This window comes from Daktulosphaira vitifoliae, unplaced genomic scaffold (assembly GCF_025091365.1).
Source record: "Daktulosphaira vitifoliae isolate Bord-2020 unplaced genomic scaffold, ASM2509136v1 Scaffold_3, whole genome shotgun sequence".
Classification (NCBI taxonomy): Eukaryota; Metazoa; Arthropoda; class Insecta; order Hemiptera; family Phylloxeridae; genus Daktulosphaira; species Daktulosphaira vitifoliae.
Genome location: NW_026099574.1, coordinates 6,220,463 through 6,238,741, shown reverse-complemented (window position 1 = coordinate 6,238,741; position 18,279 = coordinate 6,220,463). Strand labels below are relative to the sequence as shown.

Here is an 18,279-nt window from a genome sequence, read left to right as displayed (position 1 = left end):
AAAAAAAAAAAAAAAAAAACATAATCCCTCACCAAGCAAATCATACACATATTATAATTAATATGAATAGCACAAAAATAATACAATGGAACCTAAACGGTTTCTATGAAAAATTAGACGAAGTCAAACTCATTATCCAAAAACACCAACCGGACATTATTTGCTTACAAGAAACAAATTTTAAAAACAACCAAACAGGGTTAATAAAAAATTACAATTGTTATCACACAAATAGAATAAACTGCCTTCGAGCTAGTGGAGGTACAGCAATATATGTTAAAAATAACTTACCCAGTACACAGTTATCCATTAATACGCACTTAGAAAACACCTCCGTTAAAGTCCACCTATATGACTCAACAATTAACATCTGCAATATTTACCTCCCCAACCAAACACCATTCATTGATTCAGACCTAACAAATATTCTTAATAAATTGCCGTCACCAAGCCTAATTCTAGGCGACTTTAATAGTCACAACTATATGTGGGGTTCAAGTAAAATAGATGACAGAGGAAAAGAAGTAGAAAAATTCATAGATAGTCAAAACCTTGTATTGCTCAATAATGGTGAACCCACAAGAATTAGCCCAAACGACGGAAAACTTTCATCTATAGACTTAGCGATGGCAAACCCAGCACTAGCTCAAAGACTAGAATGGTCAACTTCAAATGACATTTACACCAGTGACCATCTACCTATAATAATCCAGTATATACCAAGACAAAATAACTTTCATCAATTAAACGCAACCAAGTGGAACCTAAAATCCCCCAAATGGGACTTATTTTCTTCAAAACTAGAAAACAAAATAAAATACACTTCAAACTATGAAAATAAAAACATAGAACAACTAACTGAATTTTTAACAGAAGCAATTTTAGAGACAGCGAATTTAACCATAGGTACGAACACAATTAAAAATATGAAACCTAGAGTACCTTGGTGGAACAACGAAATAAAAGAAATAATCAAAATAAAAAAAAACATTTTTAATAAGTATAAAAAAAACAAAACACTAGATAATTTTATTGAACTTAAACAGGCAAGGGCTCGAGCCAAATTCTTGATAAAAAGTAGCAAAAAGAAATCTTGGCAGGAATTTACAACAACAATAAACCACCAAACTAACTCAAAAATAATATGGAACAAAATTCGATCATTAAAAGGACTTAACCGTGACAAAACCATTGAACTTCTTAACGAAGAAAACTCATCTTTAATTACAAACCCAGAAGAAGTAGTTAACAACATAGCAAAATACTTTCACCAAAACAGCAGTGACATTAATTACAGCGAAGAGTTTAAAAAATACAAACAACAAGCAGAAAATAATATAATAGAACCTTTAGGTGACCCTCTAGCAGCATTACAATTGCAACTAAATATACCAATAGGAATGGACGAACTAAACACAACAATTAAAAAATGCAAAACCAAAAGCGCAGGTCCAGATAATATCCCTTATTGCTTTATACATAATTTTGGCCCACTAACCAAAGCTTGCCTATTACATTTATACAATAAAATCTATGAAGAAGGCAAATTCCCCATAAACTGGAAAACAGGTATTATTATACCAATTCACAAACCAGGAAAAAACAAATTCAAAGTAGAAGGATACAGGCCAATAACATTACTTAATACAATGTGCAAAATATTTGAAAAAATAATAAATTTTAGACTTAATTGGTACCTAGAAAATATATCTTTTTTCATCCCCCAACAAAGTGGTTTCCGCAAAAAACGTTCTACAATAGACAACCTGATGTTTATCAAACATGAAATTGAGAATTGTTTTAAAAGTAAAGGGGTACTCGGTTTGGTAAGTTTGGATATAAACAAAGCCTATGATACCACCTGGAGATACGAAATATTAAGACAGTTAAGCAAAGTACTTTCTAAAGGTAACATGTACAATACCATAACAGACTTCTTGAGTGATAGAACGTTTCGAGTTAAAAATAATAACATTATATCTGACATTCACGAACTTCAAAATGGGGTACCTCAAGGTTCAGCCCTATCGGTCACCCTTTTCCTAATAGCAATAAATAATATTGCCACAAATATCAAACCTCCAGTTAAGTACACGCTGTTTGCAGATGACTTCAACTTTATGTGTTGCAGTACCAATCAAAACACAGTACAAAAATTCTTACAAGAAGCAACTACTAACATACAAGGGTGGTCTACGAAAACTGGATTCAGCTTTTCACCTCAGAAATCCAATTGCATATTATTTACAAAAAGAAGAAAGAAAACTTCACTAAAAATTGTACTTAACAACAACGAACTACCAGAACTAAAATCAATTAAAATATTGGGAATCGAGTTTGACTCAAAAATGACTTTTGGATTACATATAAAGGGTATAAAATCAAATATACAATCATACTTAAATATTCTCAAAATTATATCTCATACTGCATGGGGTGGACAAACTACATCACTGATACAACTTTTTAAGTCACTTATTTTGTCCAAACTAAACTATGGTATAATCATATACAAAAACACGAATAAATCTAACTTGAAAATAATTAACACCATTTACAACTCCGGTATAAGAATGACTCTAGGAGCATTCAGAACTAGCCCAGCAGAAAGTATGTATAATATTACAAATATACCTCCACTAGAAATCAAGACAGCAGAACTTGAGTTAGTGTACGCAGCGAGAATAATACGACAGAGAGACAATCCAGCATCAAAGGTAATTGAAAAACTCAAAAGAAAAGCATATGAAAAACATATTCCTTTGGATTATATAATCAAATCTGAAAAATCTCTTCAATCACCATGGTCTTTAAACTTTAACATTAATACGGAATTAACCAAATTTTATAAAAAAGACACAATGCCTTCTACCTACAGATCCAATATGAATGCAATACTCGAGCAATACCAAGACTATACTAGCATATTTACTGACGCATCAAAACTTGAAAACGGCTCAGGCATAGCGGCAATGTCGGAAAAGAGTAAAATAGTACTTACAAATCAAACAAAAAGCAGTATATTTACTCTTGAAGCAATAGCTATATCAACTGCGATTGACATGACCTTAGAACAACCAAGTAAAAAGTATATCATATTCAGTGACTCTCTTAGTGTGATCGAATCTATTAAAAATAAATTTTCGGACGAAGAATTAACGCAAAGTATACACAACAAACTTATATCGGCGTCCAACCTAGGTAAAGAAATAATCATCATGTGGGTACCAGGTCACTGCGGCATAAAAGGAAACGAAGAAGCAGACAGGGCAGCTAAAAGCGCAATAACCAACACAAGTGCAACAACAATTAAGAAACTCACAGTAAAAGATATAATACGTTTAATAAAAGAAAACACGACTAAAGAATGGCAACTAAGATGGCAAAATGGATATTCCAAACTCCACGAAATAAAAAAATCCATAAAACCGTGGCCAAAATCTGTCTCGCTAAAAAGAAACGAAGAAGTAAAAATTAACAGATTACGAATAGGACACACCTTAATGACACACAAACACATACTGGAAAAGAATGAGGAACCAATTTGCGAAGTTTGCAACACCGCCAAAACCGTCAAACATGTAATAACAGAATGCATAAAATTTGAAGAGTTAAGAGCAGAAAACAGCATTGACCACTCATTGGCAGTAAGCCTGGGCCCAGATGAAAAAGAACAAAGAAAAACATTAAAATTCCTATATGATTCTAACCTGTACATAGATATTTAATTTCAATATAAATTTAAAAAAATAAATAAATAAATAAATTGTAAATATTTCTACTTATACCACATAATTGTAAATAATTTTTAATTGTAAAAAAAAAAGAAATATTGTAAAAATTATAGCTAATGGCCATAGCTGCCGATGCTGATAAAGATCAAAAAAAAAAAAAAAAAAAAAAATTCATTCATAAGATTATTCAAAAGATTTTCTTACTAGGTTCAATTTGTCTTACACAAACAAATAACTAATATTTTACTATGTTGACAAACTTATTGTGTTATATCATTGACTTATAATTGAAAAATATTAGTAAATATATGATGTTTTGTAGATGTAATAACTTTTGACCTAATATATATTTTACGTTATTCTTTAAATAATTTCTAGTTATTAACTACCACCTTAAAAGCATATTTTTTTTTATTATAATTTGTCTCTAATATGAAAAAAATAATATTTATTTTTTCAAAATTTCAAGTCATTTTTGCTCTTTTCTTACAAAAAATTTTATGTAACGTAAACAGCTTTAGGATAAATTCTTATTTAATTACAAGCATTTAAGCATATATACATCGTGTACGTAGCGCGAGCAGATTGCTCATACAGTACTAACTATAACCAAACATGCTACTTATCCACCCACTATGTATTAAAATGCTTGAAACTCGATAAATGCTTATCCTAAGGTTGTTATCCACCTATCAACATTTTTTGTAAGATAAAGTCTAAAAATTGGCTATTTTGAAATTTTAAAAAATTTTGTTTTTATTTTCTTATTATTAAAAACATATTATTTTAACATAGTCTAATAATTCATATATTGTTTAAAAAAAATTACATTAAAACGTATTGTATCAAAAGTTATTAAGTTGTCAGAACATCTTGTATAATGTATTTTTGAGAAAGTATTCTAAACAAATTTTCTTTAAATCTTCTATTGCTAATTCATTAAATAAAAAAATATATACTTTTCTAATTAGAGACAAATAACACAAATATGCTTTTAACGTTATTCATAATTATAAAAATTATTTAAATAAAACAGTAGCACAGAATATTCAATACTTGCACTCATTACATTTTAATAGTAACGGTACAATAACTTAAGGTGACGAATTAAATTTATAAAAATCTATTTAGAGTTACGTATTACATTAAAAATGTTAAACTATACTCAGAGTAAAAGGTCATTTAAGATATTTTCATCAACTCAATTTTTTTATTTAATGTTAACTTTTAATGTTAATTAATATATTTTGTTGAATTTAGTATTGTAAATATACAAAAACAATATCATGATACTAATAGCTTACAGTACACTTTCTTTAGAAAATCGAGTTACTGAATACAATAAAACTAAAAGGTATTAAACTAAATACAATTTTCAGTTTATAAGGTTAATGCAGCAGACAGGAATAAATCAAAACTAAATAAATTCAAACTAATTTTTCTTCAACTAACGTGCAATATTACAATTGCATTTAAATTAATTATTTGTATATTACAAATGAATATGGAAACATACTATCTGGATTAATATGAAAAAAAAATGATTAAAGTTTTATTTTTATCCAATTAACTGCCATCCGTGAAAAAAATTATGATTTTAAGGTAAACGTCGTTAACGGTAGAAATTTTAAAACTAATTATAATTGAATTAATATGGATATGACGTATACCTCTTTCCATGTTCACGTTTGAGCTTTCCACCATACTTCGATCTAGTTCCTACGAGTTCTATAATTTCTGGTATGCTACTAGCAAATATTGCCTAAGAGATAATAAAACACACAAATAGATAAATAACATTATGATTAGTACTACAAGTACAATCTAAGATTAAAGTTAACCAGGGTCATGAATGTTTGCTATGGTATTTTGAGTTAAAATAGTTTAAGTCTTAAAGTTCTAAATATTTATTATTATAACATTTTAAAGCTGAGCAATAATTTATTATTATTTTTTTTAATTTCGAATCCTACACAATTTGTGTTTATACTCTCTCGTGCAATTCATGTTAAAAATCAATAATAAGTTTACATGCATCCATTTAAGCGCAATTGAAGCTGAAAAGCACACAAAGATTTGTATAAATAAAAGCATATTTATCTAAAATATCTTTAATAAAAACGATTTATAAATTAGCTTTTATAAATCATTAAATAATAATATTTTATTATTAAGCAAATAAATGTATGTTATAAAATAATCAAGCACCTCTAAGTCAAATCTTCGCAACAGTAATAATTGGTACTTATAATTTCTAAAAGCACATTAAAAATCAAATGATAGTGTAAGAATCACAAACATTATAATTGCTATTTTTTAAATTATTGTTAAAATTAATAACAAATTTATGACCTTTTACTCCATAATTTTATAGAAACAATCATTTAAGGATACTTATTATTTCAACACCTATGCACGAAGACAAAAAAAAATCAGATTTTAGAGTTTGGTAAAAAAATGTATACATCATGTAATAAATATTAAAATAATAGATGTATGATAGCGTATTACCTGCTGAAAGCTTCTGCCACACTATGAAACTTTTTCGTTATAATTATTTAATTATTTTAAAAAATTCATTTTACGATGAACACGTTGTTAAATGTTCAGTCATAAGAAGAAATTCTATTAAAATAGTTAAGTCTAGTTGTTTAAAAAAGACTTACATATAATAAATTGCAATCATTTTATCAATCAATTTGCATTCTTAACTAAAAAAATTAATATAACTTCATTAAAGCAATCTTACTCCAATAACACTCATGCACCGCCAAAATCCTAAATATATTTTATAAATACTTTTGATATTAATTTATCTTGTTATTTTTAAGTGTAATATTTTATATTTTGAAGATCGATTAAATTTGTATACATAAATCGTATACATACTTATAAGATCTTCGAAAACTCTGTAAAGAGAGTAAATAATAAAAATGTAATACAAATCGTTATATTAAAAGGGATTATAATGTAATTAATACATCAATTATTTTTGAGTTTAAAAAAAAATTGAGCAATATCCCTTAATTCTAAGACGCAACAGTCAACACTAAACATTAACACATTTTATTTATTATAAATGCAAGAAATTAAAAAAGTAATATAAACTGATATAATAAAAACATAAAAAATTACTTACAAGTCCAACTAGCAAGAAAAATACTAAAAAAGTTCTGCCCAAAATTGTCTGACAGAAAACATCTCCGTACCCAACAGTTGACATAGTAACTATCAAAAAATACACACAAGTCCAATATGACAATTTCTGTTGGTTTCTGAACTCAAAAGGATCTCCTGAATTTTCCAGCTGAAATATTTTACAAATTGTATCATTTTTTTTTTAATTCATAAACATTTTTATTTCATTAACAACTAATATAAAATGCCAATAAATTATTAAAATTCTAAATTTAGTCATAAACAAGGAAATTTATCATTTAAAGCTCAATCAAATTAATTAGAATTTGTATACTACTCTCTCTCCCAAAAAAAACAATTATTTTTTACAGTTACTAACATAGTAAGTGATATCAAGCAATTTAAGTTATTAAATTTTATTAATTACTCACAAGGTGAATGATTCCAGCTGCAGTTAACCATACAGATATAAAAATAGATACGAGTTGAGCAAGTCGAATAGAACTCGACGTTTTTAATATATTTAAATATTGTAAAATATCAGGCACTGTCATTAAACGCAAGGCTCGAAGAAACCTTAAACCTAAAACAAATGAATAAAATTTCCTTAATATTTCAGTGTCCTTATAACTAATTATATTACTACTGATTTTCTCTATTATTTTTAGTTTCGATGCATAGCTGAGAAGCTGTTAGTTTAACTCCGTCGTATTTTTTTTCAATATAAACAATTACTCCGCTTTTACTGGGCCTATTATATTCAACGATAGAATTTTTCAAAATATCGCAAAATTTACCTAGTTAAGACTATAAACACTATTTTAAAAAATTCACTACAATTTCCGTAATAAACCAAAAAAATTACAGTTGTTATAAAACAGTCAATTTGGATATTTTTACTATTGACTTAATATTGAAACATTTTTTAGTTATAGTAAAGAAATACTTGTATCATTCTAAATTATTTCAAAGTGTAGCTTATTTAATGTCATACATGATTAAAAAAAAGAGTTTTAGTGACTTGTTCTCAATGAGTAATTGGCTTCTTAAGTCAAAAATTATGTAATTTTTGACGAAAATGATAATTTTATTTTCAAATAAGCATCGGAAAGTTTTACAACAATAGCTTTACCATTGTCAAATATCAATCAATGATAATCTAAAAACTCCACTGCGGTGGACCCTTGACTGTACATCACTTTTATTTTGAATCCATGAATTATAAATAACCATTAGATAAATTTTATTTATTATGTAAATATAGGAGATTAATACTTAAATTGTAAAATTGCAACATCTATTATATATGGTTACATAAATAGAAAAACAGTTAAAATGAGTAGTGGAATATGTACTATGCACAATTAGATATAAGTATAAAAGGGTTAAAATCTTATTGGTTTTTTTTAGTTTTTATTTATAACAACAAGATTAGTTGTCATTCGCTGCCATAGTTTTCTTTAAAATAAACATATATAATACACTTGTATGTACTATATATGCACAACATTTATTTTAAAAAATTTAGAAATATTATCTTAAATGTCAAGGAGTTGCTCATGAAAATTTTTAAAATGTCATTTAATGCAATATTTTTTGTTGAACCTATATTGAATTAAATAATGATATATGACAATACTTACCTATCCAAGTTCGACCTAAATATATTGAAAGAAACGATGGTGGAATCGTGAAATAGTCTACAAATGAGTACATTTCTAACATAAACCATAACTTATCACTGGCTGCAATAAACTAAAAATTATATACATGATTAATTTTAAAAATATTATTTAACGAGCTAAAATATTAATATTAAAAAATATTTGATTTATATGTAGTTGAATAAGAAGTTATATTCAAATTATATAAAGTTTACTTTTCTATATTAAGTTCTGATAACTACAAAATGTATGAAAAACGATTTGGAAACCCCCTCAGATGTTGCTTATTTTCAAGAATTCTGTAGTTTTTAAAATATGCTTAAAATTTTATTCTTTTCTATCGTTAATGAATCAAAAACTCGATATTGACCAAGTTTATGACATTAACGCACATAAATTATATGTTAATAAGTACAAATATATAACATGAATTTTTTAATACTATAAATTTAACATTTAGATGAAATTGGATGCATACATTAATATTATTAATGATGCAAAATAAAAAAAAAACTTTAAAATTCCTCTAAAAATGTATTTAATTTTTTTTTTAAAAATAAAACTTTAATAGAAAAATACATTTGGTGAACAAAATATTAACATACAAGTAGTATTAATCGTTTAATTTTACTTACTCTTATAAAATAGTAAACCATGAAAAAGATATTGAACGCTAAATCTACTTGTTGAGTAACATTATGACTCCATTTTAGACATCGTTCAACTTCCTCGCTAAAATATTTGGTAAAAATTAATGTTTTTCATGTAGGTTACTTTGAGATGTCAATATACATACTTTGAAGCATCGATAAAATAAATTATTAGAGAAGCTATACTTAAAATGAACACAAGCACCACCTGAAAAATAAATAAATATATATAATTTATAATTAAACATTTTACAAGTTTAACAGTTTAAGTTTTAATGTTATTAATTGGAAAAAAAATATTAAAATCTTTAAATACAATATTGATTTGTTTATAAAATTTAACTCATAATTAAATAATGAATTTTCGTTGAAGTGTTCAGATTTAAATTTGTTTAGTTTAAATAATTTGATTTACACAATATTATAATGTTGCATTTAAGAACCTTAATATACGAATATTATAATTCAGCCCAATGACACTTAAATAGCTAATGCGTAAATTATACAGATTACTAGAGACAAAATTACCATAGAAATAACCTGACATTGTAGTCTAAATTAAAACATAAAACCTTATGTATCTACAAACATGCAATATATTTGTAAATTTTTAATATACTTTAAGCTCAAAAAAAAAAAAAAATATATATATATATATATTAGAAGGCTTCTAATAAAATGTAAATAACAAATATCGACATCGTTTTGTCAAATTTTCAAAATTACCTCACAAAGGGCAAACAATGTAAGCTAGTATACTATTTACATGGTCTTCCACCCTATCGATTAAATACTTTCATTAATACTTGTCAAAAAATACTTGTAAATTTATTTACAAAACCATTTCGATAAAAAAAAATATATATATGTTTTTTAAAAAATTACAAACTTATCATTTATTTCCTATACATTTATCAAACACAATGGCTTAATTCTTAATAAAATATAATACATTTTAATAAATAAGAACACAAAAAAACAATGCTTCTTAGTTATTATAAGTGTTTATTATATTTGTTTAAATGTTCAATCAAACATTTGTTTCAATTATAAATTAGTACACATAGGTTGAATCGTGGAACCTTTTAAGTGATTGTTGAATCTTCTACATCCCGAAAATATAATATTTTCAAGGAGATTATTGTACTTTGAGTAGTAAATTTTGTAACATTTAATACCGATTTAAGTAACATTGTGATGTTTATTATAAATGATGAAACTACTCGGTAATATTGTCCCACTGCAATATAACAAATGTTATTTATATCTTCTCCCTCTTAAAAACGATTCTGGAGACTCCCTTTTAATGTTGACTGTATTAATTTTTACTTTTTACAAAGTTTCGTTTAAAACGTTTAATACGCTTGATTTTTTCATTTTTCTAAACACCTTAAATAAAACAATTAATATTTGCCAACGTAGATTGTGGCAGGAACTGTGAAATAAATGATTATTGACTTGTTTAAGTTTTAACTTCCGACTGATGATAAGCCATTACAAAATACTTTGTATAAATGCTAACTTATAACTTATAAAACAGCTATGGTCACAGATTATCATACCCTACCCTTAACTTGTCACTAGTAATCGCTATAATTTTTTCACTATTAATACTCTATCGTTGAAAATTAATAATACGTATAATTTTGAGTTAAATAGATGCCTTTAAAACGTTATTAGATTGCACATTGTAATTTATTCACTGTAATGACATTCAAATACTAGCATAACTGTCAACTTAACAAATTTCCCCATTCATTGTTTATATTGTATTAAAATTAAGCCACACATTCTTTCCACGTATGTTTGAATCTAATCATACAATTATTTAAAAAAAAGTATAAACAAGATAACAGTAAAACTACTTGGTCATTTTTTAATGTTACAATTTAAAACTAAGATTTAACTGGACTGACTAGTTACATAATATTGTATAAATATTTAGAATTTTAAAAACAACATTGAGTATTGATAGGAAAAACATGGACGATTTAAAAATAAGCGAAAACTTGGATTCAATTAATATTAATCAATATCAATCTATTTAATATTAAATATTATGAAAACTAATGATATCTTTTAATTATTTAAATAAATTATATAAAATTAATAGTACACACTTTTTGTTTAAAATATATAATGGAAATATTCTCTATCATAATCTTAAAAAAATCTGAAATTTTTTTTTAAATACCAGTAGAGTAATAGCCATACTTAAGTAAAATGTTAGTTAATAGTTGAAATCGATAAACTAATAATTAAATTTATTGAAATTCTGTACTTTTTTAATAAATATTAATGTTAATATTAACGTATAATAATATTTAATACAATCATTGTGATCAAGAGCAATATAACTAATTAAAAATCTAACATATTTAAAAAATGTAAAAAATTATAATTTAACATTTAACATTAACAATTACTGTATCAAATTTTAATCTACAAAAATTATCATAATATATTGCTTTATATTTTAAAAATAGGTTAACCAATAGAAATAATTATAATAAACATACACTACATATAAATTAAAAGATAAGAGCCAGGTAAATGTATAATTTTACTTAAAATATCTTAGGAATGTCCATTTGTTTTATACAAACATCTAATTAAAAATAAACATTGCTATAGGTATATAAAATAAAAACTGTGAATTTCTTATTATACGAGTAAAATATAATTTAAGTATCGAAAAATTGAAAACAATATGGTCATTGGCTTTATAAAGAGCAATTATAAATATTTAAAAATATATTCTGTACCAAAGTGTAAAAATATATAGTTTTTTTTTAAACCATTCATCTGACAATTTTATAATAATTTTGAATATTTATAAAAACACCATTAAATTGGAAGATAAAATTAAAATTTGTTTAAAAAAAGTTAATTATTTATGTTTTTCACAAACTTAAATAATAAAAATTATTCATTAATTGATCAGTTACTTAAAAATAACATTTATTATTTTAAACTAAAGTGACTTAGGTGGTTTTCGTTAATTTCTTTTTATAATCTCATATAATTATTTAAATATTTATGATAGAAATCTGAAAATAATGTCATAGTACTATTTTTCTAGTAAAATTGATTTTTATAATAATTATTACTTTTGCATTAAACAAATTCGTGTAAAAACAAAAGGACCTAAAATTTCTAGTTGCATACCCGACTTTGATATAAAAGTAAACAATTTATATTTCGTACACACAAATAGATAAAAAATAATTATCTAAGAATAGTTATTTACATATTACTATTAATATTAGAGAAGGTCAAAAAAATATTCACAATATTTTCTATGAAAAATAAACCAGTATTATTAAAACAATACATTTTTTTATCTTAAAATGTTAAATTCGAAGTATTTAAAAACAAAAAATAATCTTTCAAAATAATTATAGAAGAAATTAGTATTGTATTTTATAGACATAGAAAAAGTAACAATCGATTCATAATGAATGTATTGTAATGTTCATAATCAATATTTTAACAGAAACAACTAAATTATTCATAGTAATAACCATTCATCAATTTTTAATTATTTCTCATTGGTTCAATTAAACAACAATTAGTATGCAAAAATTTTATATCAATTAAAGCTCTTCAATTTACAACCAATTAATTCACACCATAGGCCTGTAATGCCGGCAGAAAAATATTCCATGATGTGTAAAAATGGCTGACAATACTTAAGTCATTGGGCCAATAATTAGAAATTATTTCCAACACATCAGTGGTGTATATATAGAGGTTAGAGAGAGGCAAGCCCCATCCCTCCAACATACATGCAGTAACCTAATTTTATACTGAAAATACTTTTTGAAGGATTATAATCAAAAAGTCATCAAAGAAAAAATTATTGTAAAATTCTATATACATTAAAAAAAATTCTTCCCCGGAAAATATACTAAATAAACAACTGTCACACGCCTAATTACGTTCTACATCAATCAATATACCTATTACCTAACATCTTCCTCACTAGAATGTTAGCGGCTTTATTACTAATATTATTAATCTTTTGGAATTAACGTATAAATAAATAGATGATAAATTTTACTTCTCCTATCCATGAACCGTACATTTCCAACCCGTCCCCCCAAATAACGTCTCTATTTTTTTTAATTCTATAAGTAATTGTTGCCGCAGAAATTATTTTATATTGCCAATAACTTGAATGCATATTAATATATTTGGTAGCTATTATTGTATGTTTTTCATAAATCGTAACACAAGAAAACTGCAATGATATCTCCTGTTCCCTCCGTAGACACAAAGTAACATAAAAAGCTGAACGACAGCAAAACAAACATATAGAATATACCACATTATTTATTTACATTGTCGGATCGGAGGCGGTAAAAAAAAATGTTTACACTCAATTGGTTATGTTTTACGACTCAATAAAGAAAATGCAATGATAAAAATTATCAATTGGTGCTACGTGGTTTTTCGCTGTAAAATAGACAAACAAAGTGACACCTTAATATTTATTTCAATGTTCGTATCTATATTAAAAGAGAATTTCGTTTTTTTTTTTTTTTAAATAAAAAAAATTATATTTAGTTATTAGTTAGAATTAATTGAGACATTAGATGTCTCTAATCTTATCAATTTTATAAGATGTATTAAGTTTATAAAACTTTTTTCAAATGCATAATTTCAATCCATGAATTTCAGAAATTACTTATAAAAGCTTGAAATAAAAAAAAAAATAAAAAAATTTTATTTAAATTAAAAGTATTTGTAATTTTTATTAAAAAAAATAAAAACGTGTAAAAGACGTTTTTTAATTTATTTGTTTAGTCGTTATTAATGAATCAACTGTTTGAAATTCAAATTTAATTGAAATAAATACTATTTAACTACTACGCGACTTTAAAAAAAACAATATGATTTTTTGCGTAGGACCCTAATCTACTACTCGTTTCCATTGCCTATCGTAAAAGTGATGGGCAAATTTTTTTCTCACAACTAGGGTCAATATTGTTGTATTAGAACACGGGTCTCATCTGTTTTGATTCAATTATGAAATAGTTTAAAAACTCGGACATTTTTTTAACATTGAAAAAATAAATAGATAACATATTGAAACTTTTCTAATAATAATTGTTTATCTTGTGATGACACTTCTCCGTTCAGCTGAATATAAGATTTATATAACACATTATAATCATGGCGAAGGATTTACGTTTATTATACTGCCAATTTTAATGCTGAACACCACGTCGAAACCAAAACGAATTTATTTTTAATTTATTGGTTTGTTATTTTTTATAAAAAGGAAATGTGCGTGCAAGCTTCGCTTCAAAACAGGAAACTAACTAGAAAGTCTAATCAATAATCCTATGAAAAATGGAACGAATAAAATAAAAAAACATTACTTCTGTTTTTCATTTTCCGTGTATTAAAAAGATTACAGTTTTCGTTTATTATGGCTGGTGTCCGTCAAGTATTTGGTTAAATTCATATTTTCACTGTACACCGAATAACAATCATTGAACACTGGACTCATAAATCAAAAATCTAACAAAAAACGTTACTTGATACGCATAAAAACATATTAATAATACGTTTACACCCTATACACATCCATCAATCAGACTTAAGGCAAAAAAAAGTTACTATTAAACTCGTATCCTATACGCCATAAACCACTAGACGCTATACCAGTACACTAAAACCTACATTTTATGCAGATCATATAAAACCAAATAAATTGTTGAAACACGCCAAATCTCGTGTACTATTTTACTTATAATTATTGTTCACTGGTTTAATAGGGTAAGTACTTAAAATAGTTATAAATTTCGACCCGTAAAAGGACTTTAATTTTTTTTTTTTAAATAAAAGTTTTGATTTTGCATACAACACTCAAAAGGAAAAAAACAATATTCTTTACTATGTAAAATATTTTTCGAAGTTGCATACTGTTTAAAGAATAATAAAATTAAAGTAATTAAAATCAAGTTTATAACAATAAACTTTTTTCGTATTTAATTTAAAACTAAAGGTATTTCATATACTGATAAAATAATTTCTTTTTGCGATCATTTACATATTGAAACAAATATATTACTAAAATAGTATTAGTATACATGTTATATTATTTTTTCAAATGTCGATTCAAACAAAGTATATTGCAGTTAAATCGATAAAGCACAGCTTTTAAAACAGATTTAAAAGTATTCAATCAATCAAATAAAATTTAATAATATTAATTTTATCTATAAAAATGATATTGTACATTAATTATATAACATATTAACGGTTATTATGAAAATATTTTTTTTTAATACTGAAAATAATTTGATTTGTTAAAAATATCCACTCTAGTTAATGATTACAACATTTCAAGATATTTTATTAAATGTTAATAATTGTTAATAAAAGCGCAAAAATTTAATCTAAAATGAAACAGCATATTTATACCTTTATTTTACATGCAAGTAAAGGGAAAAGATTTTTAAACTATTTGGTCAATATATTTCCAAGAAGTTCAATAACAAAAACAATCTTAACCAAATAATATTTTATATAGTGTTACATATTAATCCAAATTATGGAAGTATTAAGATGTGCACAATTTAAGGACAACACTAGTGATGCCACAAAATTACATTCAATCTGTCTCATTTGATTTCCCTGTTGCCAAGTTACGAACTGTTTGTAGTTATTTTGGTAAACTGACAACAAAAATAAATATTAGCTTCAATCGATGGTTGCTCATGACCGTTTTGTTCGGTTCGACACCCCAGTTAATTAATCAGTGAAAAGTCAGTAAGATCTTTTTACTCGTGGATTTCATTAAATGTATATATAAAATAGGTAATTTAAAATTTTATAAAAAATATATAATTAAATGTGTTTAGTAATTAATAAAAATAGAAGTTTGATTTATAATAATTAATATTTACATAATGATTTAAAAGAAAAATTGTAAATATGTTAATTTATGATAAGAAAATAGTTTTTGAGCTATTATTCAATAATAATTTAAAATACACGCACACATATATGTACACTTAGTTTTTGGGATAATATCTAATTAGTAATTAAACATTAATCAAATATTTGAATCGTTTTAACAAACCGAAAATAATATAATTTATAAAGTTGTTTAAATTCAATTTGATAATTATAAAAAAGTTTAATCGTTTTTATAGACCTTTAAGTTTGAGTTCAATAAGAACCATTCTGAAAAATAACCTGAATCTTTTATTGTAACTATTTTTATGTTAATTTCATAATTATGTAATTGCTATCAATATATAGAAATTTTTTTGTGAAATTCAAAATATATATATATATATATATTTGTGTTTTATACGATAGCATATCGAGAAAAGAGTGTATGAACAAATATATATATGTAAAGCCCAATAATTCGAAAAAAATTTATATTATTTTTATGTCTATTTTTAGTTTTTCAATTATTTGTGAGTTTGAAAAAGAATATTTTTTTTTCTGGACGTTAAAGAAAATGGTGTAATTGTATTTGCGAATGACACTTAACTACTCAGTTATTCAACTAGTTGTAAAGAAAAAGTTACAAATATTTTTCAAATTACCATTGGTCATTTCGTTTGGATGTCAAAAAAACCAACTACATAATGAAATAATTGGCATCGGCACAGATAATTTCGCCCATCTATTTTTTAACATCATTAAATTGTATTAGAAAATTAAAAAAAATATTTTTCATATTAAATGTATTTTTATTAACGCGTAACTACTATTAGTAATTATTATAATTATTTATCTCGAAAAATAAATGTGATGGAAAACATGTAAAGCCAGTATGAAAACTAGCGTCGAGATTCCATAATTTAAAAAAATTCCATTATTTTCTGTCCAGTGAAAATAAAGTAAAAATTATTACAATTTATACATTTTTAACTATTTTTCAAATAATTTTATACAATTTATTTTAAATAATTTGCCGAGTCCGTTACATATTGGAGGAGAGGACTGAAGACGGAATTAAATTCAATCACTTAATTGTTTAGTATTGTAAGAACATTTATTTATTATGTTCTTGCCACTTATACACGTTTTATTTCCATTTACTTAATTCCTAATACATATTAATTAGCATAGAGGGAGATGCTGTCGTGACAATTATACTCATCTGCAGACCGGAGTTACTGATTAACAAAGTGCTAACTATATAGATATCGATTTTGATACTATCACTTTTACCTTATTCACTTTGTCAATAACTTATTTTATTCGACGACTCGTCTATCGCCAATTGTCATCATAGTCGACCAACTCCGTCTCTCACTTGGATACATCTACTAACCAACTCAACTAGTATTCAGGTCAGATGTATTATACATAACTTATTTTTATTGAACATTTAAAATACAACTTTACTTTGTCGTTGACATAAAACAATAGTTTAACTTTATTATGCAATGTCTCACTAGTAACTAAGGTACACGATTGCCTGTATCTCTTTCGGGTAATTAAAACTCATTGAAGGAGATAGGAACAGTATTCGGGCAGACGTCGAGTAGCTTCCGATTCTTGGTTTTGACCAAAATCTCTAAGTATCAAACGGACCTCTAACAGTATTAAATAAACTTCAGTCAATTGTAATAATAGTATCAACACAATATTTATTAGGTAAGGTTATTGAATTGATTTAAATAAGTTAAAATTAATAATGCTGTTTCCTAATAATAAATAACTACTTTATGACAAACCAAAGACAATCGTTGAAAAATATCCCAAAAATTACTCATAGTTTAGGTCACGAGGGCGGCTCTTCATACATTCCGAGGGCGTATCAATGGGGAAGGTTAAAGAAAATTCATATTAAGACCTAATTTATTTTTGAAAATTGTATTTTAAAAAGATTTTAATAAGAAAAAATGTATCAAAAAATTTCTTTAGTTATTCAAATAAAATCTTAATACTCGCCTGCTACACCCCATCAATTACAGCATAATACTAATCGATTATCAATATGCCCATTACATAGCACCTTCATTACTAAAGTATTAGGAACTTGATTATTAGTCATTAATCATTCGAAATAAGTCAGTCATAATATTTTACTTCCCCTACACGTGTAGAAAGTTA

General features: G+C 25.2%; 1 protein-coding gene across 4 annotated transcripts in view; it reads right to left on the bottom strand.

Moving 5' to 3' along the window:
- The window catches only part of LOC126902963 (calcium-activated potassium channel slowpoke), a 76,756-nt gene that overhangs the window by 56,163 nt on the left and 2,314 nt on the right, over window positions 1-18,279 (bottom strand). For 3 of the 4 annotated variants that reach the window (XM_050680789.1, XM_050680786.1, XM_050680787.1), the window contains exons 2-6: window positions 9,333-9,394; window positions 9,172-9,268; window positions 8,516-8,627; window positions 7,304-7,455; window positions 6,874-7,041 (exon numbers count right to left, since the gene is read on the bottom strand). In XM_050680789.1, coding sequence (XP_050536746.1) covers window positions 6,874-7,041; window positions 7,304-7,455; window positions 8,516-8,627; window positions 9,172-9,268; window positions 9,333-9,394 — 591 coding nt within the window. Of the gene's footprint in view, window positions 1-5,404; window positions 5,497-6,873; window positions 7,042-7,303; window positions 7,456-8,515; window positions 8,628-9,171; window positions 9,269-9,332; window positions 9,395-18,279 lie in introns of all 4 variants that reach the window. The other variant, XM_050680788.1, reaches the window with a different exon arrangement.